This window comes from Dryobates pubescens, chromosome 22 (genome assembly GCF_014839835.1).
Source record: "Dryobates pubescens isolate bDryPub1 chromosome 22, bDryPub1.pri, whole genome shotgun sequence".
NCBI lineage: Eukaryota > Metazoa > Chordata > Aves > Piciformes > Picidae > Dryobates > Dryobates pubescens.
Window position 1 is genome coordinate 3,477,288 of NC_071633.1, and position 25,725 is coordinate 3,503,012.

At 47.1% G+C, this 25,725-nt stretch overlaps 1 protein-coding gene across 2 annotated transcripts in view; it reads right to left on the reverse strand.

The window, feature by feature from the left end:
* TOLLIP (toll interacting protein) overlaps window positions 1–25,450 on the reverse strand; it is a 37,747-nt gene extending 12,297 nt beyond the window's left edge. Inside the window, exons 1-5 of one of the 2 annotated variants that reach the window (XM_054171732.1) lie at window positions 25,291–25,450; window positions 15,449–15,598; window positions 8,208–8,390; window positions 6,815–6,967; window positions 2,900–2,990 (exon numbers count right to left, since the gene is read on the reverse strand). In XM_054171732.1, the coding sequence (XP_054027707.1) occupies window positions 2,900–2,990; window positions 6,815–6,967; window positions 8,208–8,390; window positions 15,449–15,598; window positions 25,291–25,323 (610 nt within the window). In that variant the 5' untranslated portion in view covers window positions 25,324–25,450. The remainder of the gene's footprint in view (window positions 1–2,899; window positions 2,991–6,814; window positions 6,968–8,207; window positions 8,391–15,448; window positions 15,599–25,290) is intronic. The other variant, XM_054171733.1, reaches the window with a different exon arrangement.
* Between the last annotated feature and the right edge of the window lie 275 nt (window positions 25,451–25,725).

The following is a 25,725-nucleotide window of genomic DNA, read 5'->3' on the forward strand; positions in this document are numbered from 1 at the left end:
CTGGATCTTTCCAGTTGGGAAATGCTCCAACATGCAGAGCAGTAAAAGTATTACATAAAGGCAGATTCTTCTATGCTAGAATTATTACTATCCCTTCCTATCTATTTGTTTTTTTCTTTACTTGTTCAAGTCTCACAGTATCACCAAGCTTGGAAGAGACCTCAAAGATCAGCAAGTCCAACCTGTCACCACAGACCTCATGACTAAACCATGGCACCAAGTGCCACATCCAATCCCCTCTTGAACACCTCCAGGGATGGGGACTCCACCACTTCCCTGGGCAGCACATTCCAGTGGCTAACAACTCTCTCAGGGAAGAACTTTCTCCTCACCTCCAGCCTACACTTCCACTAGCACAGCTTGAGACTGTGCCCTCTTGTTCAGGTGCTGGGTGCCTGGGAGAAGAGACCAGCTCCCTGCTGGCTACAACCTCCCTTCAGGTAGTTGTAGAGAGCAATAAGGTCTCCCCTGAGCCTCCTCTTCTCCAGGCTAAGCAACCCCAGCTCCCTCAGCCTCTCCTCATAAGGCTGTGCTCAAGGCCTCTCCCCAGCCTCATTGCCCTTTTCTGGACACCTTGAAGTGTCTTAATGTACTTCTTGAACTGAGGGGCCCAGAACAGGACACAGGACTCAAGGTGTGGCCTAACCAGTGCAGAGTACAGGGGCACAATGACTTCCCTGCTCCTGCTGGCCACACTATTCCTGATGCAGGCCAGGATGCCATTGGCCTTCTTGGCCACCTGGGCACACTGCTGGCTCATGTTTAGGTGGCTGTAAATCAGCACCCCCAGGTCTCTCTCTCTGGGAGCTCTCCAGCTACTCTGACCCCAACCTGTAGCTCTGCATGGGGTTGTTGAGGCCAAAGTGCAGCAGTGGATTTGTTGTAGATTTAACAAGCATCACTGAAAAGATTCTCAAGACAAATACAGTACCTGAAAGGGGCCTACAAGAAAGCTAGGGGAGGGGCTTTTTACAAGGGCTTGCAGGGATAGGATGAGGAGCAAGGGATTGAAGCTGGAAGAGGGGAGGTTTGGACTGGAGATTGGGAAGAAATTCTTGACAGTGAGGGTGGGTAGATACTGGAGCAAGCTGCCTGGGGAGGTTGTGGATCCCCCCCTCCCTGGAGGTGTTCAAGGCCAGGTTGGATGGGGCCTTGAGGAACCTGGGCTAGTGGAAGGTCTCCCTGTGAATGGCAGGGGCATTAGAACTAAGGAATCTTTAAGGTCCCTTCCAACCCAAACCACTCCATGAATCTACAAAAACGTACAGAACACCAAGATACATCACTGCTCTTTTCAAATCTGAAGGTCTAGTATCAGTTTTCTGTTCAGTTCCTGGTCTAGTTTCAACTGTTTCTTCATCTCTGCTGTTTCTAACCTGGCTGGCACAGTAATTTTGCAGTACAAACTTTCTCATTTTGATCTGTTCAAGAAATTCCCTAGCACCTTCTACTGCACTGGCAGATGAACCATACCAGCTACTGTTTTTTCTTTTAACCATACACAAGACAACTATGTTTGAACTTCACTAACTGCTTCAGTATCTAGGGATGAGCTGAACCTCCAAGCCCAACCAATATGGCATCCAATTCAAACAGAACCACAAGCTGCCCTGAAGTTTGGCTTACCACAAAAGAATCACACTTCAAGAAGCACTCAGGTTGAAACTAGTTCCCTGGCAAAGCAAACAAGATTTAGATCCTGAGAGTTAAGTTATAGAAAGCACTTTACATGAAGCAAAGTGCACATTTTCATCAGGGAATAATGTGTGTAACCAAAACTTCTCCATGCTTTGCTCTTACTTAACTCTGTCAAAATGAAAGAGGAGTCTGAATCTTCAAGTTGCATACCCAGGTTTGCAAGTCTCAAATTCAATCAGAAATTGAGTCTTAAAAAAATACACTTTTAAACTGTATCTATCTGCTGTGTCAGTCCTTAGCATATGCCCCACATACTTCATCACTCAGAAGTTTGTAGGCAAAGAAAGATAAAATTCAGCTAGTTTGAATTATTTCTCTAAGAAGTACAGCTATTACAGAAGAAATATCCATGCAACAAGAGCTGTTAGGTGAAACACAGAAATGAAGCCCATCTGACCTTTCCTTAGCAGTTTTCTAAGTAGGGGAAATCCAAGCTTGTTTACATGCTTTAAACTTTTCATCTGTGATAGAAAAAAATCACAGCCCCCAAGTGAAAACCTCTCTCTACACAAGTGCAAAAGAGAAAAATCACAACCCCCAAGTGAAAACATCTGTCTACACAAGTGCAAAACTTACTTTGCACAGACCAAGAGACCTGGCCACGCTTGCTTTGACTCCTCCTGATGCATTTCTGTACACAGAAATATGTGTGCCCACAGCTCCCCAACCTTTTTCATTCATGCCCTTTGCTACATGTCTCACATGCTGTGCAGTAAGTTTCCAGACAAGCATCAGAGAAGAGTCAGTCCCTTCATGGGCTACTTAAGCTGCAGCTCTGACAGCAGCAGCCATTTGCTGCAATTTCTGAAGTCAGAATGGTTTCACACATGGATTGCCACAATTTCAATAAGCACACATTATATCAGAGTGCAGCCTGCTAGGCATTTATTCAGCAGCCTGACATAAGTCTAAAATAAATACTCAAAAAGAGAAGCCTTCAAGCTACTTGTTCCATCTTGTGAATCACTTTAATCCATCTAATCAGAGTCACACAGCTCCCTTAAACAGGGCACAAGACTGAAAGCAGGCCTACACTTCACTCACTCACTTCCTCCTCCCAAGAGCCTATCATGGGAAAAATGGTTACAGAGGAAATAATTCATAGCTACCTTTACATTCTGAAAACCAAGAGAAACTGGGTAGTTATTTCAACAAAACCCTTCATCTGGAAGTTCTCAGTCTTCACTTAGAGAAAACATACCTGCTATAGGCACGTATCCAACTCCTTGCTGATAGACGGTGGGCATCAGAACCACTGGCTGGGGCTGCATCATCATGGCAGCTGGCAAAGACTTGACACAGAAAGCACAGATTAGAACTGATCATGAAATAAAGAACCCACAAACCAGCAATTCAAACAATTCATCCAGTAGTTGCCAACCAATAGCCACGCTGCAAACCCATGTTGTGTGTTCAACGTTGCACTGTGCCTACACAAAGTGCTAATCAACGGTGAGCAAAGTCCCTGGCAAATTAGGTAGCTGCCATCCTTTCCCAGGGCATTTGCCTGTAAAGCAATATAAACACAAAAGCAGCCTTTTGCAGCAGTTTGATTCATTTTGTCACTGAAATGAGTTATTTTTAGAGAGAGGGTTAATCAGGTTTCATGCTTTAGCCTTGTGAAATGTATATACAAGGCATTCATCAGAAACTGAATCCTAGAGCAAAGCTCAGTTTTATTAAAGCAGTGCACTGCTCCTAGAAACAAATTCTTATTCCAGTTTTTGAGGTAAACCAGCACCTTATCAATCACACAGAATCACAGAATCCAAAGGTCACCCAGTCCAAACCCCCTGCCACAGCAGAATCACCTAGGGCAGGTCACACAGGAACACATCCAGGTGGGTTTTGAATGTCCCCAGAAGAGACTTCACAACTTCTCTGGGCAGCCTTACCCAGGACTCTGTCACCCTCACAGTGAATAAGTTTTTCCTTATGTTCCTGTGGAACCTGCTATGCTCCAGCTTGCACCCTTTGCCCCTTGTCCTGCCATGGGACATCACTGAGCAGGCTGGCTCCATCCTCCTGACGCTGCCCTGCACATCTTTATAAACATGGCTCCTCTGCTCCCACCTAAGGAGCCCCAGCTCCCTGAGCCTCTCCTCATAAGGAAGATGTTCCATTCCCTTAACCATCTTTGTGGCTCTGTGCTAGACTCTTTCAAGCAGTTCCCTGAGGTCCTTTTTAAATTGAGAGACCCAGAACTGGACACAATATTCCTGATGGGGCCTCTCAAGGGCATAGTAGAGGGGCATGAGAACCTTGATCACCTTACCACACCCCTTCTAATGCAGCCCAGGATGCCACTGGCCTTCTTGGCCCCAAGGGCAGATTTGCTGTCCACCAAGACTGCCAGCTCCTTTTCCCCTGAGCTGCTCTAACAGATCAGTCCACAATCTACACCAATCCATGGGGCTGTTCCTTCCCACATGCAGGACTCCACCCTTGTCCTTGTTGGATCTCATTCATTTTCTCCCTCTCCAACTCTCCAGCCTGTCCAAGTCTCCTGAATGGCAGCACAGCCTTCACATGTGTCAGCCACTCCTCCCAGTTAGGTGTAATCAGCAAATCTGCTTACAGTGCCCTCGTTTCCCTCATCCAGGTCACCCATATCAGTTTAACTCCATTCCCTTTTACTACCACAGGTAACTATAGGCTAATTAGACATCTCCCTTGGGGTAAAGGAACAACTGTTTAGATGTGGGGCAGGATGTGAATTTCAAACAGGGAACATCTGCCCCCATTTGTGATCTCAGCTGCAACCCGGAACTCCTGATGATGTGCAAATGCAGTAGGAAGCATTTAGGGCTGCACATACTATCCAACAGCTAAAGGCAGGTGACAGAACAGAGAGGACAGTCCATGAGCTGCACAATGGACCAGGGTAAGTCAGCATTTCAAGACCAGCAGCACCACATGAACAAGAATGGAATTAAACCCCCAAATTGCTGCTTGAGTTGTCTGAGCAGTAGTGGTGAGATTGTGAGCTCCAGGTGAGCAGTTGGACTTGATGATCTCAAAGGTCTCTTCCAACCTCAACATTTCTATGACTGATTCCACAAAGCTTTGCTCTAATTATTATCATTACTAGTAAATTAGCAATGCCAAGGGACCATTTGACTGAGGATTTCTTTTTTATACTTCCATTAGCACAGGAACACTTGAGTACTGTGGCCAGCTTTGGGGCCTGCAGCACAAGGAGGACATGGACCTGCTCGGGCAGGTCCAGAGGAGGACCACAAAGATGATCAGAGTGCTGGAGCACCTCCCATATGGGGACAGACTGGGAGAGTTGAGGCTGTTCAGCCTGGAAAAGAGAAGGCTCCAGGGAGACCTTACAGCACTCTTCCAGTACCTGGAGGGGGCTACAGCAGAACTGAGGAAGGACTGTTTAGAAGGGCTTGTGGTGATAGGAAAAGAGGTGATGGTTTGAAACTGGAGCAGGGGAGATTTAGGTTGGACATTAGGACAAAGCTGCTTACTGTGTGGGTGGTGAAATACTGGAACAGGTTGCCCAGAGAAGTAGTGCAGGCCCCATCCCTGAAGGCATTCGAGGACAAACTCAATAGGGCACTGAGCATCCTGCCCTAGTTGGAGATGTCCTTGCTGACTGCAGGGGGGCTGGACCTTTGAGGGTCCCTTCCAACTTGAATGCATTCTGTGATTCTGAGAACAACCTGATTTTTTTATTATAATTGCAAACCAAGATAAATAAATACCCATTGAGTACCTCCCCAAGAACTATCTTCTGTAGCAAATCTACACAGCTAAATAGAAGAAGCATATTGTATAATAATATCTATAATAATAAACATATAAGCTAAATAAATATAACAAGCATAAATACATAGATAATAATACATTGTACTATTCAAATAGATATTGTTGACTGCTATTCCCAGTGTTTAAGAGTCATTCTTTTAAAGGCTAACACACACACACACACACCACCCAGTAAGGCACAACACAACTACTCGTGGCTTGCACAGCAGCACTCTGAGCTGGGTTAGGAACCGGCTGGAGGGCCAAGTCCAGAGAGTGGTGGTGAATGGAGCCACATCCAGCTGGCACCCAGGCACTAGTGGTGCCCCCAGGGATCAGTGCTGGGCCCCATCCTGTTCAGGATCTTTATTGATCTGGAGAAGGGGATTGTGTCCATCATCAGTAAGTTTGCAGATGATAGCAATCTAGGGGCAGGAGTTGATCAGTTAGAGGGTAGGAGAGCTCTGCAGAGGGACCTTGCCAGGCTGGACAGATGGGCAGAGGCCAAGGGCAGGAGATTGAACACATCCAAGTGCCAGGTGCTGCACATTGGCCACAGCAACCCCAGGCAGTGCTACAGGCTGGGGTCAGAGTGGCTGGAGAGCAGCCAGGCAGAAGGGGACATGGGGGGACTGGTTGACAGCAGCTGAACAGGAGCTAGCAGTGTGCCCAGGGAACCAAGAAGGCCAATGGCATCCTGGCCTGCGTCAGGAACAGTGTGGCCAGCAGGAGCAGGGAAGTAATTCTGTCCTGTACTCAGCACTGGTTAGGCCACACCTTGAGTCCTGGGTCCAGTTCTGGGATCCTCAGTTTAGGAAAGATGTTGAGAAGCTGGAAGGTGTCCAGAGAAGGGCAACAAAGCTGGGGAGGGGTTTGCAGCACAGCCCTGTGAGGAGAGGCTGAGGGAGCTGGGGTTGCTTAGCCGAGAGGAGGCTCAGGGGAGACCTTCTTGGTCTCTACAACTACCTGAAGGGACATTGTAGTCAGGTGGGGGTTGGTCTCTTCTCCCAGGCAACCAGCACCAGAACAAGAGGACACAGTCTCAAGCTGTGCCAGGGGAGGTTTAGGCTGGATGTGAGGAAGAAGTTCTTCCCAGAAAGAGAGATTGGCCATTGGAATGTGCTGCCCAGGGAGGTGGTGGAGTCACCATCCCTGCAGGTGTTTAGGAAGAGACTGGATGGGGCGCTTGGTGCCATGGTTTAGTTGATTAGATGGTGTTGGGTGATAGGTTGGACTTGATGATCTCTGAGGTCTTCTCCAACCTGGTTAATTCTATTCTCTTCTACTTCTACTCTACTTCCAGCTACTCAAGAAGCTTCTCTGCCTTCCCCCTGCCAGCCCACGCTCAGCTTACCGTGTAGGACATCACCAGGTTAATCATTCCTTCCTTGTCATCCCCCTGCCTCCCGCTCAGGCTGTACCACTCATCCTCCACATTGCCTTGCTTCAGAGACTCAGGAATTGTAATGTGTGTCCAGGCAATGCGGTCATCCATCGAAAAGGCCCTCTGGAATGGCATTGAAAAAGCATCATCAAGTTAATTATCCTGGGGGGAAAAAAACCACCACCCAATATTTCAATTACTCTGCACTAACACTTCCATCAGCCTCATGCTCGTTCATTTTGCCAACTTCAAGCCATCCCTCTGGAAACTACTAAAGCATCAGTAACTCTTTCCTCCATTCCCTGTCCCCACGAGCATGAAGGATGCTTGCAGTGGGATTCTGGATTGACTGCAGGTATTGAACAGCAAGAAATTCAAAACCTGAAGCAGAACACATCTAGCAATACAACACATTGGTATCAGCTTAGTCTGTGTGATCTAGTGACAGCACATCAGAGGTCCTTAACTGAATGTAAACAGCTTATGCTTACCCTACAATAGGCTGTGAACTTCAGTAATTCAGGGACAAATACAAGAACTGATCTGCCACCTCTGTGGCAGCAGTAAAACAGACACTGGAACAGGTTGCCCAGGGAGGTTTTGGATGCCCCCTCCCTGGAGGTGTTGAAGGCCAAATTGGATGTGGCCTTGAGCAACCTGATTTAGTGGAAGGTGTCCCTGCCAATGCCACGGGGGTTAGAACTAGATGATCTCTGAGGCCTTTTCCAACCCAAACCATTCTATGAATCTATGAACCCATCAACAAAGCCCACAAACACAGCATCCAAAGGCCTCACTTGTCTAATGACCACACAAGTGCTGCAGTGTCAAGTTTTACTACACACAGTTAAGAGGCAGCAAAAAACCCAGGCAAATCACAGACTTCAGCCTCAGCTGTAGCCTGGTTCTGCTAACAAATCCCAGTGACTACACCCAGGCTGTATTTGGCAGTTTTATTCTCAGCATTTCTGAGCCTGGGAAAGCTTCCAAGCTCCTCCTGGGTTAGAATAACACTGAAGGATTTCTGAGTGAAACAGCATTGTATAAGCAGGCTATTTTTAATGGGGCCAGTACAGAATAGGAGGCTGCTGGGCATTCTGACAGCAAGGAGAACCTTAAACATCAGACATCTTTGCTTCTTTCTCTGCCCCTTATCAGCTAGCAAAGGAACAGCTCAGACATTCCTGGGGGAGAGGGAAACCTTATGCACTGCTGCTCTTGGGATTCTGTATCTTTTTCAGCTGCCCCCAGCTAAGAAACTGCCTTGGGTAGCTCCATGTTCTTTCTTTGCATGATTTCACCCAAATCTCAGGCCAAAGAGGGGCTGGGGAGGAATGGAGTAACTAACAGATTGCAGTCTGACCTCATCAAATATCTCTAGATAGAAAGAGTCCACGCCTGGGGGAACGGTGCACTGAATGACTTTGTTCCAGCGCGGGTTCTTGGCTCCGTTGTGCGCTGTGGGCGTCTCGTACACAGCATAGCCCAGCCGGATCCGGCAGTAGGGATCCATCCGAGTCATCCCGTAGTTCTTGGCCAGTTTGGCCTGCAACACAAGGGAAAGTCTGTAAATATGCAGCACTTACATCAACTTCAGAAGGTAATCACTAGAATAGAATAGAATTAACCAGGTTGGAAGAGACCTTCAAGATTGAGTCCAACCTATCACACAAAACCACCTAATCAACTAAACCATAGCACTGAGCACCCTATCAAGTCTCCTCCTGAACACCTCCAGTGATGGTGACTCCACCACCTCCCCAGGCAGCCCATTCCAATGGGCAATCACTCTCTCTGTATAGAACTTCTTCCTAACATCCAGCCTAAACCTCCCCTGGCACAGCTTGAGACTGTGTCCTCTTGTTCTGGTGCTGGGTGCCTGGGAGAAGAGACCAACATCCACGGGTCTACAACCTCCCTTCAGGTAGTTGTAGAGAGCAAGAAGGTCACCCGAGTCTCCTCTTCTCCAGGCTAAGCAACCCCAGCTCCCTCAGCCTCTCCTCATAGGGCTGTGCTCCAGACCCCTCACGAACTTTGTTGCCCTTCTCTGGACATGTTCCAGCAAGTCAACATCTTTCCTAAACTATGATGATCTGGATGAGGGGATTGAGTCCATCAGCAATGAATTTGCAGATGACACCAACTTGGTGCCAGGAGTTGATCTGTTAGAGGGTAGGAGAGCTCTGCAGAGCGACCTTGCCAGGCTGGACAGATGGGCAGAGGCCAAGGGCACGAGATTGAACAAGTCCAAGTGCCAGGTTCTACACATTGGCCACAACAACCCCAGGCAGTGCTACAGGCTGGGGTCAGAGTGGCTGGAGAGCAGCCAGGCAGAAAGGGACATGGGGGTGCTGGTTGACAGTTGGCTGAACATGAGCCAGCAGTGTGCCCAGGGGGGCAAGAAGGCCAATGGCATCCTAGCCTGGATCAGGAATAGTGTGGCCAGCAGGAGCAGGGAGGTCATTGTGCCCTGTACTCAGCACTGGTTAGGCCACACCTTGAGTCCTGTGTCCAGTTCTGGGCCCCTCAGGTTAGGAAAGATGTTGAGATGCTGGAAGCTGTCCAGAGAAGGGCAACAAAACTGGGGAGGGGTCTGGAGCACAGCCCTGTGAGGAGAGGCTGAGGGAGCTGGGGTTGCTTAGTCTGGAGAGGAGGCGGCTCAGAGGAGACCTTCTTGCTCTCTACAACTACCTGAAGGGAGGTTGGAGTCAGGTGGGGGCTGGTCTCTTCTCCCAGGAAACCAGCACCAGAACAAGAGGACACAGTCTCAAGCTGTGCCAGGGGAGGTTTAGGCTGGAGGTGAGAAGAAAGTTCTTCCCAGCAAGAGAGATTGGCCATGGGAATGTGCTGCCCAGGGAGGTGGTAGAGTCACCATCTCTGGAGGTGTTTAGGAAGAGACTGGATGAGGCACTTGGTGCCATGGTTTAGTTGATTAGATGGTATTGGGTGATAGGTTGGACTTGATCTCAAAGGTCTTTTCCACCCTGGCTAATTCTATTAGTTCACAAAGTGAATCAAATATTGAAGAAGACTTCAATTATGAGGTAGACAGGAAGGAAAAAGGATGAGAAAAAAATTCTAGAACAGCACTGAGATGAAAACAGGAGGCAATGATTCCCTTAAATGTCTGGGAGCTGATGATACCAAACTGGGAGGTGTAGCTGACATCCCATCAGGCTGTGCTGCCATTCAATGAGACCTGGGGAGGCTGGGAAATTAGGCACAGGGAATATCATGCAGTCCAATCAAGGCATATGCGGGGTCCTGCCCCTGGGGAGGAATAATTCCCTGCACCAGTACAGGTGAGGGGTGACCTGCTGAGGAGCAGCTCTGCTGAGAACTGCCTGGGAGTGCATCAGCCAGCACTGGGCTGCCATGGCCAAGGCCAATGGTATTGTAGGCTACATTAAGAAAAGTGAGGCCAGCAGGTCAAGGAAGCTTCTCCTCACCCTCTACTCTGGTGAGAGTATATGTGGAGTATTGATTCCATTTCTGGGCTCCCCAGTTCAAGAGAGATGGGGAACTACTGGAGAGAGTTCAGTGCAGGGCTGTGAGGATGATTAGGGGACTGAAGCACCCCTCTTACAAGGAAAGGATGAGAGACTTGGTCTGTTTAGCCTGGACAAGAGAAGACTGAGAGGGAATCTGATAAACACACATGAAGTTGGGGGTCATGTGGATGAGGCTGGGCTCTTCTCAGGGGTGGACAGTTACAGGACAAGGGGCTATGGGTACAAACTAGAATACAGGAGGTTTCATTTGAACCTAAGGAGAAACTTCTTTCCTGTGACTGTGACAGAGCACTGGTGCAGGCTGCCCAGAGTCTCCTTCTCTGGAGAGATTCCAAACCCACCTGGATATTGCAGTCCTGGGCAACCTGCTGTAGGTAACCCTGGTTTAGCAGGGGAGGAGGACTAGATCTCCAGAGGTCCCTTCCAATCCCCCCTACTCTGTGCTTCATCCCAAAAGGCAAAGGCAGTTCAAGTGAGGTAAAATCTCCTACATCCTATCTTTCCAAGTGCTTTAAAACTTCCTTAATTCAGTGTGTGCATTTGATACTACTTAATTCAGTGGCAACTGAAGTACTACATTACCATAAAATCAGAAGATATCAAACTCACTTTTGCTATAACATCAGAGGAATGGAACAAAGTTAAGTTGATGACAGCCCTGAAGACAACACAGTGAGTACTACTGCAGAACTATGCCAACACAGAAATTGGACTTTCTGGACATGCTGTTTCTCTGAGCAGCCCAGAGTTCTTTTTATAGCTAGGCAAGTGACAAAATATGGTGCCTAGGATGCCTCCTCCCTACAGGACATTTAAAGAACTGGAAGAGTTGAAACTTGCATAAGATTTAGGCAGCTGTGGCCTGGAAAGCTCTTTTCTCCTTCAGAGCACATGCTAGTTCAGTAATTCATACATGAGAGCTGGTGAGAAAGGTCTCAAATTGTAACTGTGGGCTTAAAGTAAGAAAGTTGGCACCTAAATTATGCACTGTCTAGATTCTGAAGTCATCCTGTTAAACAGTTCATCATCCAAAAAATGCACATAGATTGTCTGCCTAGTAATTTAAGAGGACACAATCAACTGTGCTTAGACAAACTCACCACCATCCCTATGCATCCACAAGAAGAAAAAGAAGCAGTAAATTACCTTCTCCCAGACACTTTCTAATCTTCCTGGGAGGGAAGTAACAGAATTCAGGCAGGCTGCTCTAAATATTTTATCAGCAGATATTTAAATAGAAAAGCCTTGAACCAGCTTTTCATGTTCCACAGGCTAACACCACTGTGGTTAAGTCTCCTGTTCAGGATGTCACATGCCTCAATATGCAGCCAAGGTTCCCATCATGTTCTTGCCTGAGCTCCCAGAAGAGCAGACTATCTCATGGGACATCCATCACAAGGCTGTGCTGCCATTCAGAGGGACCTAGACAAGCTGGAGAAGAGCCCAGATGGGAATCCCAAAGTTCAACAAATGAAAGTGCAAAGTTCTGGCCCCAAGGAGGAAGAAACCACGTGCACAACTACAGGCTGTGGGCCAACTGGCTGGACACCAACCCTGCAAAGAAGGATCTAGTGGTCTTGATGGACACCAAGGTGGGAATAAGCCAGCAATGCACCTTGAAGCAAAGAAGATAGGCAACAAGCAATCTGGGCTGCATTAGGGAAAACACAGCTAGCAGGTCAAAGAAGAGCATCCCTTCTACTCAGCACTGGAGAGACCATACCTGAAGTACTATTCTCTTCAGGTCTGGGCTGCAGAAGATATGGTCACACTTGAACAAGTCCAGCAGTGGGGTCACTACACAACAAAGGGATTCACAGAATGGCTGAGGTTGGATGGAACCCTCTAGAGACTGTCTAATGCAAGCTCCCCACTCAATGCAGAGTCAACAGCTCAGGCAATTTCTGAGCATCTTCCGTGGATGCAAGTTCCACAACCCTTTTGGGCAACCTGTTCTGAGGTTTGAAACCTCACAGTAAAGGTTCTTCATTCATTTCAAATAGTTTGCTGAGTGTCAGTTGGTGCTCACTGCACCCCTTGTCTTTCCTCTAGACAGCACTGAAAAGAGCCTGGCTGCCTTCTTTGTAAACACCTAATAGCAGGGACTACTAGTTGCTAAGATTCCCCCTAAGACTGTTCCCTAGCTCCCTCTGCCTTTCCTTGTATAAAACATCCTCCTCAGTTCTTGATTAAGGGACTGGCCTGGGGCTGGGTAGGGGTGGGATAAGGTTTGGATTAAATCCCAGAGGTCCTCTCTAAGCTCAGCTATCCTGTGACACTCTAACAAGTGGCTACTCACCATGAACATAGTGGCATAGCACCATGAACAGCTACTAGGCTTTATTCTTCAAGCAACATAAAAATAGCTAAAAATAAATAAGGATTGAACCTGATAAAACCAGTAGGAACTTCATCACCTCACCCATCCAAACAGGAATCTGGGTGTTTCTACACAGGGACACTCAAGGTGAGAGACAGAGAAAGAAAGAGGGAACTCCTTGTTCAACAGTACTGTCTGCCTCCTGATCTGCTCCAGGACTTCTACCATCAGTAGAATCAGTATTCAGCATCCCATGACAAAGAGCACTTCAAGCTGTCCAAGCAAACAGCCAAAGGTGAGCCCAAGGAGTAATTTACAAGTGCTAGAAACCGCTAGAGAAGAAAGAGAGGCACAGTGTGCTATCTGAGAAATATTTTGTTTCCTTACAGGCCTGAGGTTTAATCTGAATCATCTATTCCTAGCTCTGGAAAAGTAATTACATAAAGCTTTTCCCACCATGCTCTAAAAGTGGCAACATTTTTGCACTGCTCAGAATTGCAGAAGAGGCTTCCAGTTGAACACTCCCAACACAGACTGGGACACTCATCAGGACTAAGAGGGCTGCAAGTGAACAAGTTCAGGTGACTAGACCTTAGAAAGAATAAGCTTTGAAAAATATATTGCCTCCAGCTTTCAGACAAAGGATAGAGGCTGTGAAGAAGCAAACTGACCAGTGAAGGACACAAAGGAAGCATCAGCAACTCTTTTGTCCTGAGAGACCCTGTCTGGGTTTACTCCCCAGTAAAGACTCACCCTGGAGCTGTAACCATACCTGTGGTATTCCAAGCCTGGTGCTACATTTATGGCTAAGTATCTCTTTGATATGTTTTTAGGCTGGAGAAGAGGAGGCTCAGGGGAGACCCTATTTCTCTCTACAACTACCTGAAGGGAGGTTGTAGACAGGCAGAGGTTGGTCTCTTCTCCCAGGCAACCAGCACCAGAACAAGAGGACACAGTCTCAGGCTGTACCAGGGGAGGTTTAGGCTGGAGGTTAGAAGGAAGTTCTACACAGAGAGAGTGATTGCCCATTGGAATGGGCTGCCCAAGGAGGTGGTGGAGTCACCATCACTGGAGGTGTTCAGGAGACTTGATAGGGTGCTTGGTTGCATGGTTTAGTTGATTAGGTGGTGTTGGATGATAGGCTGGACACAATGATCTTGGAGGTCTCGTCCAACCTGGTTTATTCTATTCTAGACAATGACTTGAAAACAGCTGTGGTGATTTGAGCCTTAACTAGGGTTTAAGAGCTCAGATGGGGGCTGGGCTGAGAATCCCTCCCCTGCTCCCCCCTCCTCTTTCCCAATAGAGAGGAAAAGAAAGGGAAGAAGCAAATCCACCAAGAAATAATTTGGAGTTGGCTTGGAAGTAGAGAGGTAAAGAATTTTCTTTAAACTATATATATATATGTAACAATAACAGGAAGGGTTCACAAGGATGGATGGGTTAAAAATAAGAATACAAAACCAGTCTCTTTGAAGAGGTGTGGATGTAGAAGGGAGAAGGATCAGGCCTGACCACGTGGGAGAGAAGCAGGGAGCCAGCAGCAGTCCTTGTGCAGGCAAAGGCAGGGCCCAAGAGAGCTAATGGCTGCAGTGTCCTCCTTTTTATAGGCTTGCTGGACAGGGAGGGGAGTGGAACAGACCAACTCAGTTTCCCAGGGGAAAATGCCCTCCTCCCCCCACCCCCCACTTTCAGGATGGGTGTAACCCATCACAACAGCACCTGGGAAAGATGAGGTGTGTTCAGTTAGTATGAAGAACATCTGGTGTGCCAACATAGACAAAGAGTTATGTTAGGACAAGTAAGTTTTCAAACCTGAAGTCTTATACAGAAATGAACTACAGTGCTGCCAAGAGATGAAAAAAAGGATAACAAGGGAAAAGAGGAAGCAGAAAACAAAAGAGCTAGGACTAAGAAAGCCTGCAGAAAGCACTAGGAAAAACAAGAAATGCACTAGAGGACATGGTGATGGAACAGAGCAGTCAAGGAAAAGTATGTAAAACAACTGCAGCTCCCTGTAATATTCTCCAAATGCTAAAGCCTTCCAATATTCAGTGTTTCTCAAGGAAGCCTTCTTAACACAAGCTTTCAGAGAAACCTGTTCACTGCCAAAGCCCTTCAGTTTATTTGATTGTGTGTGATAGTAGCAGGCTTTACAGGAAATTGCTGCACTGCTGCTATGAAAGATGACTCTGGACAAAATGCTGATGTATCAGAATTGTAGAATAGCTCAGACTGGAAGGGACCTTAGAGATCATCGACCCCAACCTCCCTGCCACGGGCAAGGATACCTCTCAATCACAGTTGCTTGCTCAAGGCCTCATCCAACCTGGCTTTGAAGATCCCTAGGGAGGAGGAATCCACAGCCTCCCTGGGCAGCCTGTTCCAGAGTCTCAACACTCTCATACTGAAGAACTTCTTCCTAAGAGCCAGTCTAAACCTGCTCTCCCTCAGCTTCAAAGCACTCCTCCTTGTCCTACTGCTGGACATCCTTACAAAAAGCCTCTCTCCAGATTTCCTGGAGGCTCCCTTCAGGTATTGAAAGGCAGCTATAAGGTACTCCCAGAGCCTTCTCCAGGCTGAGAGAAACATGGAAGGCTGTACATCAACACAAAGCTAGAAAACCTTGAAGCATTACTCTCTTCCTCTATGCAAGTCATTTAGCAACTCCAGTCCCAACAGATTCTTTGTGCGTGTGGCCACAGCTCAAAAACATTAACTGTACTAATTAATGACAATGACTTAATTGTGCAAAGATGCTACACTTCATACCTGTACCACTGTAATGCTGAGTCTGCCCACAGTACCCATTGTGCCTCCATACTGGAGCTGCTGAGCTGCTTGGGCATCCAGCTGGATTTGCTGCTGCTGCTGCGTTGGGGTGATGCGGAGAAAGTCTTGAGGAAGCTCACCAACATACACCTGCAAAAGAGAACACACACCTTCAAACTTCTGTCTTCCACATGCACAGTGAACAAGAAGAATATCAAAAAGAAGCATTAGAAAACATTCAGGAGAATTTAATTCAGTTTGAGAGCATGGACAAAGCATAAATCAACCAATGAAACTGCCAACTCATGTGAAGAGCCTTCCCATGCCCACTTTCAAACCCACCCATTTCCAACATAAGCCTCTGCAAAGAGTTGGATAAGCAAAGCCAAGGCTGTTCTAACTAAGTATTAAGTAGGTCCTACAAAAATTAAAGCTACCAAGTTTCACAGATGGCATCTGATGGGCACCCAGCTCCTTCCCTTCTTCATCACTCAGAGCAAATCATCCCTGTGACACAGCACCCTGCCTTCAACTGAAAGGGTCACTTTCACAGTCACCTCCAAGACAGATCAGATAGACAATGCTTTCTGTGAACCAAATCCTTCCACCTAACTCAATCCTTCAACATTCAAATGCCCTAATGCTTCTCTAAGGCGAGACACAGCCAGCCTGTAACTAACCCTGGGGACAATTCATGGACAAAATTCCACCACGCTCTAAACAAAGGAGGAGTTCAGAATCTGCTCTATCACAAGGAAGAACTATAACAAAGAACCCAAAGTAGTAACATATTAAAGGAAGCTGAAACGTGACAATATGACTCAGCAGTCACCCTGCATATTCTGCTGGCTTTGTAACAGAAAGTTTCTACTTCTTCCTTGTCAATCAACAGTGAGCTGTGCCTAGGTTTGAAACGCTCAGTGAACGTTAGCAACACCACATGGAGAGCCATCATCACATTACAATAACAAGCACACCATAAGAATAAACTTTACAAGGCAAATAAAGTGGCACAGAATATTTATCACTGAGCTGTCCTCCTTTCTCTTGTCTGCAGAGCCAGTTACACATTTACCAGGGAAGTGCTCAGCCCATCAAGACTGAAGTGCAATTCCTTGTGTTGCAATCCCAGGCAAGGTTACTCAATTGTGTATCTGGCAGAGAGATGCCTACAGAACATAACTGGAGAAGCTAACAAGCCTCTAGGACATAGCTTCTGAAGATGAGACAGCACTTGCATGGCAAGATTGCATCTTGGAGACAGAAACTGCAGCTCCTGCCAAACCACCTTCTGTGTGACTATTGCTACCCCAGAGCCTCAGGATCCTGGCAGCAGGAGGTGTTACCTGCCAGAAAGGAAGCCTATCCAAAAAGCTAGAAGTGCTGAATGCCTCCTGCTAGGCTGCTGGGAGGGAGAAGAGGGAATTAGTTTTGTTTATAAGTATCTTAAAAATATTAATATCTTAAGCAGCTTAAGTTCTGCAAAACGAAGGGGGGAAATGGGGGCAGAGAGGGAGAAGATTAAGCTAAAATATAATGCTAACATTAAAAGAAAGCTTATTTAAGTTTAAGCCTTCTCACAGAAGGGTTTGGCTTGGAAGGGACCATCTAGTTCCAATCCCCTGCCATGGACAGGGACACCTGCTACTACATAGCACCAGAACAAGAGAACACAGTCTCAAACTGCACCAGGGGAGGTTTAGGCTGGATGTTAGGAAGAAGTTCTTTATAGAAAGATCTATTGGCCATTGGAATGTGCTGCCCACGGAGGTGGTGGAGTTGCCATCACTGGAGGTATTTAGGAAGAGACTGGATGGGGTGCTTGGTGCCATGGTTTAGTTAATTAGATGGTGTTGGATGATAAGTTGGACTTGATGATCTCAAAGGTCTCTTCCAACCTGGTTAATTCTATTCTATTCTACATGAGGTTGATCAAGTCCCTGTCCAACCTGGCTCTGAAAACTATCAGGCTTGGAGCCTCCACGGCTGCTCTGGGCAACCTGTTCCAATGCCAAACAGCCTCATTTGAACACTTGTTATTAAAAAAGGAGTTGGGTTAAAAAAAAAACATAATCCACTCAAATGGCACCAGAATGAGCAAGGCATTTACAACACAGCAGGTCCTCCACCTCCAGAAGCTTCAAAAATGCTATTATGAGCAACTCTGAGAACAGACATCATAAAGGTCTCTTGTAGTGACAAGTGGTGGCTGCAGCTCTGAAATTACCCTGCCACATGTGCATGCTCCCTATGCTAGCTTCTCAGCAAACAGGACAACATATTTCCTCTCAACCATCTTAATAGGGACTTTGGAGAGCTTTATTCATGCACATGAGAAGTCTAATAATATCTCTAAATTTTGTTCAAGTCATCTAAACACTGCTTAAAAATAAAATATATAAGCAACTCTCTGGTCTGAGGCCCAAAAGGGACAAACAAAAATCTGTAAGGCAGTTTTCTTACAGCATCTAAGCTGGTTTTACAGCATTCAGCTACAGGACTTAAACATCTCTCCTATGAAGACAGACTGAGAGCCCTGGGGCTGTTTAGTCTGGAGAAGAGAAGGCTGAGATGACATATCAACATCTATAAATATCTGAAAGGTGGGTGTCAGGATAAAGGTGCCAGGCACTTTGGCATGGTGATAGGACATGCCCTGTGATAGGACAAGGAACAACAGGAGATTCCACCTCAACATGAGGAGACACTTCTTAGGGGTGAGAGTGCCAGAGCCCTGGAGCAGGCTGCCTAGGGAGGTTGTGGACCCTCCTTCACTGGAGAGTTTCAAAGCCTGCCTGGATGCCTTCCTGTGTCACTTGCCCTAAGTGATGCTGCTTTGGCAAGGGGGTTGGACTCAATGGTCTCCTGAGGTCCCTTCCAACCCCTGTCATCCTGTGATTCTGTGATCCTTATCCTAGAAGTGCAGAGCAGACATACACAAACACTGAAAGCTGCTGCTTTCACTCAATTCCCAGAAGATCCAAGCAGAAAAACCTCTCCAAAAGGGAGAGTGGGGAACAGGAGATGCATATGCTTAAATGTTCAGCTCTGCCTGAGATCTGGAAGGCAAGTCCTGGTGATATAGTCAGTGAAGTATCTAGGAGAGATTCTTATTGAGGAAAACACATCACTTAGTGAGGTCATATGCTAATTATAAGTTGATTCCCTATCAAATCACTAGTCTACAATCTTTTTATCTGTAAAGAAAACCTAATTCAGGTCTTCCTCCAAGCATTAAAAGGCAGGCACATAATTGCCACCTCCAAACCCCAAACAAAAAGTTACATAACCTAAGTTCAACCAGGTTTTGTGTTTTAAAGCAAGCAGAACAAGTGACAAGCTTGTATCACTGATCCCACTCAACACCCACAGTAAAACAAATGCACATCCCTGTACTACAACAACATTGAAGGAAGAATGTGGAATTCCAAGAGACTCTGCCATTAGCTGTAGAATAAAAGATTCATTTCACCTAGCATCTGAATTCTATGAGAACTCTCTTTTCAAGAAGGACAGCAATAAGACTGTGCAAGGGTAGAACTACAGTTCAGGAGACAACTTTTTATCAGGCATTCATCTGAAGAAAAAAAACCAAAAGCCTGCCTTGTAATTATTTCCTAATAAACTTGATTGCACAGCAAAAATATGAATTAGCTAGAAACAGAAGGGAGGGCAAGGGAAGGGTCACACCTTGAGTCCTGGGTCCAGTTCTGGGCCCCTCAGGTTAGGAAAGATGTTGAGATGCTGGAAGGTGTCCAGAGAAGGGCAACAAAGCTGGGGAGGGGTTTAGAGCACAGCCCTGTGAGGAGAGGCTGAGGGAGCTGGGGTTGCTTAGCCTGGAGAAGAGGAGGCTCAGAGGAGACCTTCTTGCTCTCCACAACTCCCTGAAGGGAGGTTGTAGCCAGGGCGGGGTTGGTCTCTTCTCCCAGGCAACCAGCAGCAGAACAAGAGGACACAGTCTCAAGCTGTGCCAGGGGAGGTTTAGGCTGGATGTTAGAAAGAAGTTCTTCACAGAAAGAGAGATTGCCCATTAGGATGTGCTGCCCAGGGAGGTGGTGGAGTCACCATCACTGGAGGTGTTTAGGAAGAGACTGGATGGGGTGCTTGGTGCCATGGTTTAGTTGATTAGATGGTGTTGGGTGACTCGATCTCTGAGGTCTCTTCCAACCTGGTTAATTCTATTCTACAGCAGAACCAAAGGCAACCACAAATGCCCTGACTTAGGGGACCATCATACATGACATATTCAGGGGGCTGTAACTAATGTTTCCACACTGGCCATCATCAAGCAATCCTGATAGAATCACAGAAGGGTCTTCACTGGAAAGGACCTCCAAAGGTCTAGGGTTCAAAGAAGTTCCAGGTAAAAGAAAAGGAAAAAAGCTTTCAACACCTAGTTACTAAAAACAAAATAAATTCAACATTCTCTTTTAAATGATTTCAATGTTTTTAAGAATGAATCAATGAGAGAGAATTTTGACCTATGTTTTGCACTCTAAAGAACAAATTGATCAGATGCATCCCGAGGTCCTGAAAGAGCTGGCTGATATTTTTTCATGGCTACTCCCTATCATCTTTGAAAAGGTCATGGAGATTGGAAGTCCTCTACAATTGGAGAAAGACAAATCTCATAACCAGCTTTCCAAAGGGCAAGAAGGATGACCTGAGGAACCACAGGTAGGTCAGCTTTACTTTGGTTGCTAAGAAAGTCATAGCATAAGTCCCTCTGGAAGCCATTTCTAGACATACAAATTCTGAGATCCTGTGATGAAAAAGAAAACAGGGACTGGGATTCAGCAGCCTTTACCAAGCCAAACCAGCCCAACTGCCTTCTACAGCAAAATCATTACAATCTGTGAATGAAGAGAGAGCAGCAAGTACCAAAGCCTGGTAACTACAAGCCAAATGGGGGAGCCACTGGCTGGATGAAAAATTGGCTGGGTCACAGAGCTCCAAAGTTGAAGTTCAGTGGCTGCCATCACTGAAGGTTGGCTCAAATCAACATTTCTCAGAGCTCTGTACTGAGAGGAACTAATTTCCTATTTTCTCTGTCAGTAACCAGAGATGAATGCAGAGTGTACACTCAGCAGTTTTGAGGATGACTCCAAATCTAGGGAGAAATGATTGGCATACTTGAGGACAGGATCAACAACCAGAGTGCCAGAAGAATTTACTGGCAGGAATCTAACACAATTCAACAAGGGCTAAGTCCTGTACTTTGGACAGGAAAATCCCTGGCATTGGTACAGGCTGGAAAAAACTGACAGGGCTGCAGCTCTACAGAGAAAAACCATGTGGGGCCTGGTAGAGAGCAAACTAAAGATGAAGGAGCAGGGCACCCTCTCAACAATGAGGCCTAAGAGCACACTACACTGGAGCAACAAAAGCCCTGCCAGCAGGCTGAGGAAAGCAATTGTTTCCCTTTGCTGGGCACTCATTAGACCACATCTGGAACACTGTAACCCCTTTGGGGCCCAGCACTGCATGGAACATTATGAACTTGAGTGAGCTCAGCAGAGATCCACCACACTGATAATGAATTCACACTAGGATTAGCATTAAGGAGAAAGATAATTGCCACCAATTCCAGGCACAGACTGCCATTATTGTTTTCTACTCTACCACCAGACATACCAACACCAATCTTTCTTTCCTCCAAGTCTTGCTTAAAAGAAAATGCCACCAGGTGCACCAGAAAATAAACCATTTAGTACCTCAGGGTACTTCTCCTATCTCTTAGAGAGCCAGAACTTCAAAGCATTGCCAATGCTGCCTTCATCACTTGCTGTGAAAGGAAGATGCTCCAGAGGTCAGATCACTGAGCTTAGAAATTAATACACATTTTCCTCAGAAACACTCATAGTATCAGTCAGGGTTGGAAAGGACCACAAGGATCATCTAGTTCCAACCCCCCTGCCATGGGCAGGGACACCCCACACTAGATCAGCCTGGCCAGAGCCTCAGCCAGCCTCGGCTTAAACACCTCCAGGGACAGGGCCCCAACCACCTCCCTGGACAACCCATTCCAGGGCTTCACCACTCTCATGGGGAAGAACTTCCTCCTCCCCTCCAGCCTCAATCTCCCCACTTCCAGCTTCATTCCATTCCCCCTAGTCCTATCACTACTTGAGATCCTAAGAAGTCCCTCCCCAGCCTTCTTGGAGCCCCCTTCAGATACTGGAGGGCCACAATTAGGTCACCTGGGAGCCTTCTCTTCTCCAGACTGAACAGCCCCAACTCCTTCAGTCTGTCCTCACAGGAGAGGTGCTCCAGCCCTCTGCTCCTCCTCCTGGCCCTGCTCTGGACACCTTCCAGCACCTCCAGAGCCCTCTTGCAATAGGGGCTCCAGAACTGGAGGCAGTACTGCAGGTGGGGTCTCCCCAGAGCTGAGCAGAGGGGCAGAATCCCCTCCCTTGCCCTGCTGGCCACACTTCTCTTGCTGCAGCCCAGGCTCTGCTTGGCTTTCTAGGCTGCAAGTGCACACTGAGAGCTCCTGCTGAGCTTCTCCTCCCCCAGCACCCCCAAGGCTCTCTCCTCAGGGCTGCTTTCCAGCCTGTCACTGCCCAGCCTGGATTTGTGCCTGGGATTGCCTCCACCCAGATGCAGGACCCTGCCCTTGGTCTTGTTGAACCTCCTGAGGTTGGCTTGTGCCCACCTCTCCAGCCTGTCAAGGTCAATGACATCTTCCTTCCCCAAGTTCTTAAATGACTTCTGAAAACCAAATGGATTCCAACAATTTGTCTTTAGGGAACTTCCACCTTCACAGATAAAGATTTTAACACTACACATATCCACATTCTAATAACAAACAAAATACTTAATTTGCCCAGGGAAGCTGGTAGTGTTCAAAGTGAGCAAGCTGGTCTAGTAGGAACTGTCCCTGCCCATAGCAGGGGGGTTGGAACTAAATAACCTCTAAGGTCTCTTCCAACCCAAACCATTCTGTGGTTCTATGATAATATTCAACTACATTGAGAATTATCAACATGGTGTTTTTGGTGATGAGACTTTGTATTCACAATTGCTGCTGTGACAGCAGGACATGTATCAACTTTGGACAGTAAAACTGGAATGGCTTCTTGGATTCAGAAATCCCAGGTTTAAGAGTCTCAAGACAAAACTGCAAGTAACATCAAAGGCAACAAAACTTATGTAGTTAAATAACAGTAATTAGGACAAGAAAAGAGAAGTAAGCATAAATATAGCCTTGCCCATCAGAAGACCCCAAATCATAAGAGCAGAAATCTAAGTTGTCCTAGCTTGGTACTTGATCTAATTCTGGAGGAACTCACACATCTGCCAGCATGGTGAATGAATTAAGCATGGAGATTAATTTTGCTAGCTAGGGAATCACAACTCTAAGTTTCTGGTGTCTAAGACTTAACTTGAAGCCTGATCAAACTGCTTATTAACACCTCTCACTTGGAAAAGATAACAATTAGCAGCCCTTATATATTCAGCTGTAGCTTAGATCTCAAAAGCTGGTTTGCTCTCAAAAGATTACAAAGTGTGACAACACACTAATTCCAGAACACCCTGAAAAGAGCCAGAGAAATCTATATTCCAATAGAATATTTATCACTAACAGGATGAATTCCAGTCATGTTTCATTTTAAAGAACCAGAAATTTTCATTACTCACCAAAGCAGCACTGTCACAAACCAGAAAGCATAGGCATAAACCCAAGACTGGCAACAGTAAAGGGCCATACTTTTATCTTCTTACCTACGTGAAACAACCTCAAATATTTTCCTGCCTGTTCAAACAGCAAGAGGCAGAACTGTTCTCTGCAGTGCTAAAAGAGAAACGTTTCCCAATCCTGCAGCACCATTTAGTGGCTATTGATTTGCAATGCAGCTTTATATATAGAAACACGTAGAATTCTGTCTTCCACTCTTGAATTAAGCAAGGCTGGTGAGCAAGTATCACACCGACACCCTCACCCGTGAATGGCAGCTTAATATTGCACAATTTATTCATTCACATCTCTGAAGTGGTTCAGACAAGGAAGAAAAGCATGCACCCAATGTTAGGAACACGTCAGGTAAAAAAAACCCAAACCAACAAAACAACAAAAAACCAACCCTGAAAACTAAAGCTGTACAAGATCATCATCACCTCTTCATTTTCAGGCTTACATCAGCTTTAATTAACAAAAGATTGCCATGAGAGATATACAGGAGTACCTGGGTGATTCTAAAACAAGGTATCTAGAGTAACAACATTCTTAAGTGTTGAGATGTATTCTTTTAAAACATTTAAGGACTAGGCAGTTAGGATATTCAAACAGAAAGTTCTCAATAAAACCTCATCTCAAGCCAGGAAGAGGATGTCACCAGGTTAAGTAGGTATTGAAAGTACTCAGTAATAGCTAGGTATTTTGCATCACAGGCAAGTAGAACATCCCTCAAGAACCCAGGCCACTCCACTCCATCTCAACATACATCAGGTCTGCAGTCAGGCCTATTTCAGCTTTAGCCCAAACACTCAGTTTCTTACCAATTCCCTCTGTTCCTACTCCTGCATCCATTCCCTCAGTCTCCGCAGCCTTCTCCAAACATGAAGGATAACCAGAAGTGAAGTTGGTTTTAAACATACTCTGACTGGGTTTATTTTCAGCTATTTATATAATTGTGAGTGTTTCTGAGTAAAACATCTTGAACGTTGAAAGAATTCCACTTGGCCCTAATCACACCATTAACTCTCAAACACCAAGCCTTAGGGGATAGCAACTAATTCAGCACTGATTCAACCCTAACAGCAGCTGCTGTCTTCTGATACTATCAAGAGACAGTTTCACTCACTTTTTAACATTAATTAACAGTTAATTTTTTTACTCCAACAACAGAACCATCACCACAATCTGTTGTAAAAGGAATCTACTCTGGAAGACCAGACAGATAAATCATTTTAAGGGATGAAATTGATGATCATATGATACAGCTGTCGTGACATAACCACAGACAGTGATGCATTTTTCGAGATGGGCAGTTCAATAGTTCACTCCTGAGGTCTTTCATCACAGCTGCACACAAAAAAGGAACCATTTCTAGGAAGTAAAATACAGTTTAAATACTGATTAAGAAAACCTCATTTTGCCTGCAGAGCAACGTCACATTGTCAGTTACTTACTACCAGATTCTCTCATACAGGATCAGCACATCAATCGGGAGCTGATTTTACACTGCAGTGATATCCCACACGCAGAAGAACATCCCGGCGTGTGGCAAGATCATTCCAGGGCACAACCTGGCAGCGACACGTTTCCAATAAACTAGCAACACTAACCCCCAGAAGATTATTAAATTGGCTTTTAAACAGCTGGGTTCCTTCCCCCGAGCACACACGCCTACGGATTGCCACTCAATGCGTCCTCAACCGCGCTGCAGGTTCCAGATTTCAGGTGGCAGCCTCGGAGACAGCGACCTGAGCCTGCCCAGCCCAGCCGTAAGAACAGAATGTTCTACCTTGCTTCAAAGCGAAAGAGGTTAGCTTAGATGTAGCTGAAGCCATTCGCTCGCCTGGAAGGCCCTTAGACAAAGAATGGGCAGCAGAGTCTCCTCAAGCCCCGCACGGTACAGCAGGAGCAGAAGCAGACTTCCTTCCCTCACCCCTTCCCCCGTATCCGGGCGGTCTGGAGAAGCAGAGATGTCTTTTCTCTCCCTCCTCCCCGCGGCCGCGTGGGAGACAAGAAGGGGAAGCCACCCTCGCACCGAGGCCCGCGGGCAGGAGCCGGGCCGCGGGGGAGAAGAGCAGACAGAGGCCCCGCAGGGTCCAGCCGAGTCTCACCACCAAGGCGAGGCGGCGGCTGGAATTAAGAGGGGCGCACCCGCAGCACTCACCGGGCCGCGCTGCGTGGTGACGGTGGTCGCCATGGCGCCTGCCCCGGGCCCAGACGCTTCCTTCCGCCCCGCCAGGCCGGGCCGCCGCCGCCTCTCCCGTTACTGCCCAGGGGCCGCCGCTCGCCGTCACTCAGCGCCGGCCGCGCGGCTCAGCTGACCCCGGCCCCACCCCCAGCGGCGCGTGGTTGTCCCGCCCCTTCTGGCGGCTTCCAGAGCCCGCCGTGCGCATGCGGAGAGGGTGAGGGTCGGAGGCAGCTCTTTCCCCGTACTGCGCATGCGCGGGTCGGCCTGCTGGGTGGGGCGGGAGCGTGGGCGCGCAGCCGGCGCTCCGCATGCGCTCTGTGGCCGCCGCAATGGAGCGCGGCGCTGCGGGTAGGCGCCGCCGTCGCTAGGGGGCGCCGTGGCGCTGGGGAGGAGCCGGCGCCTAACGCGAGG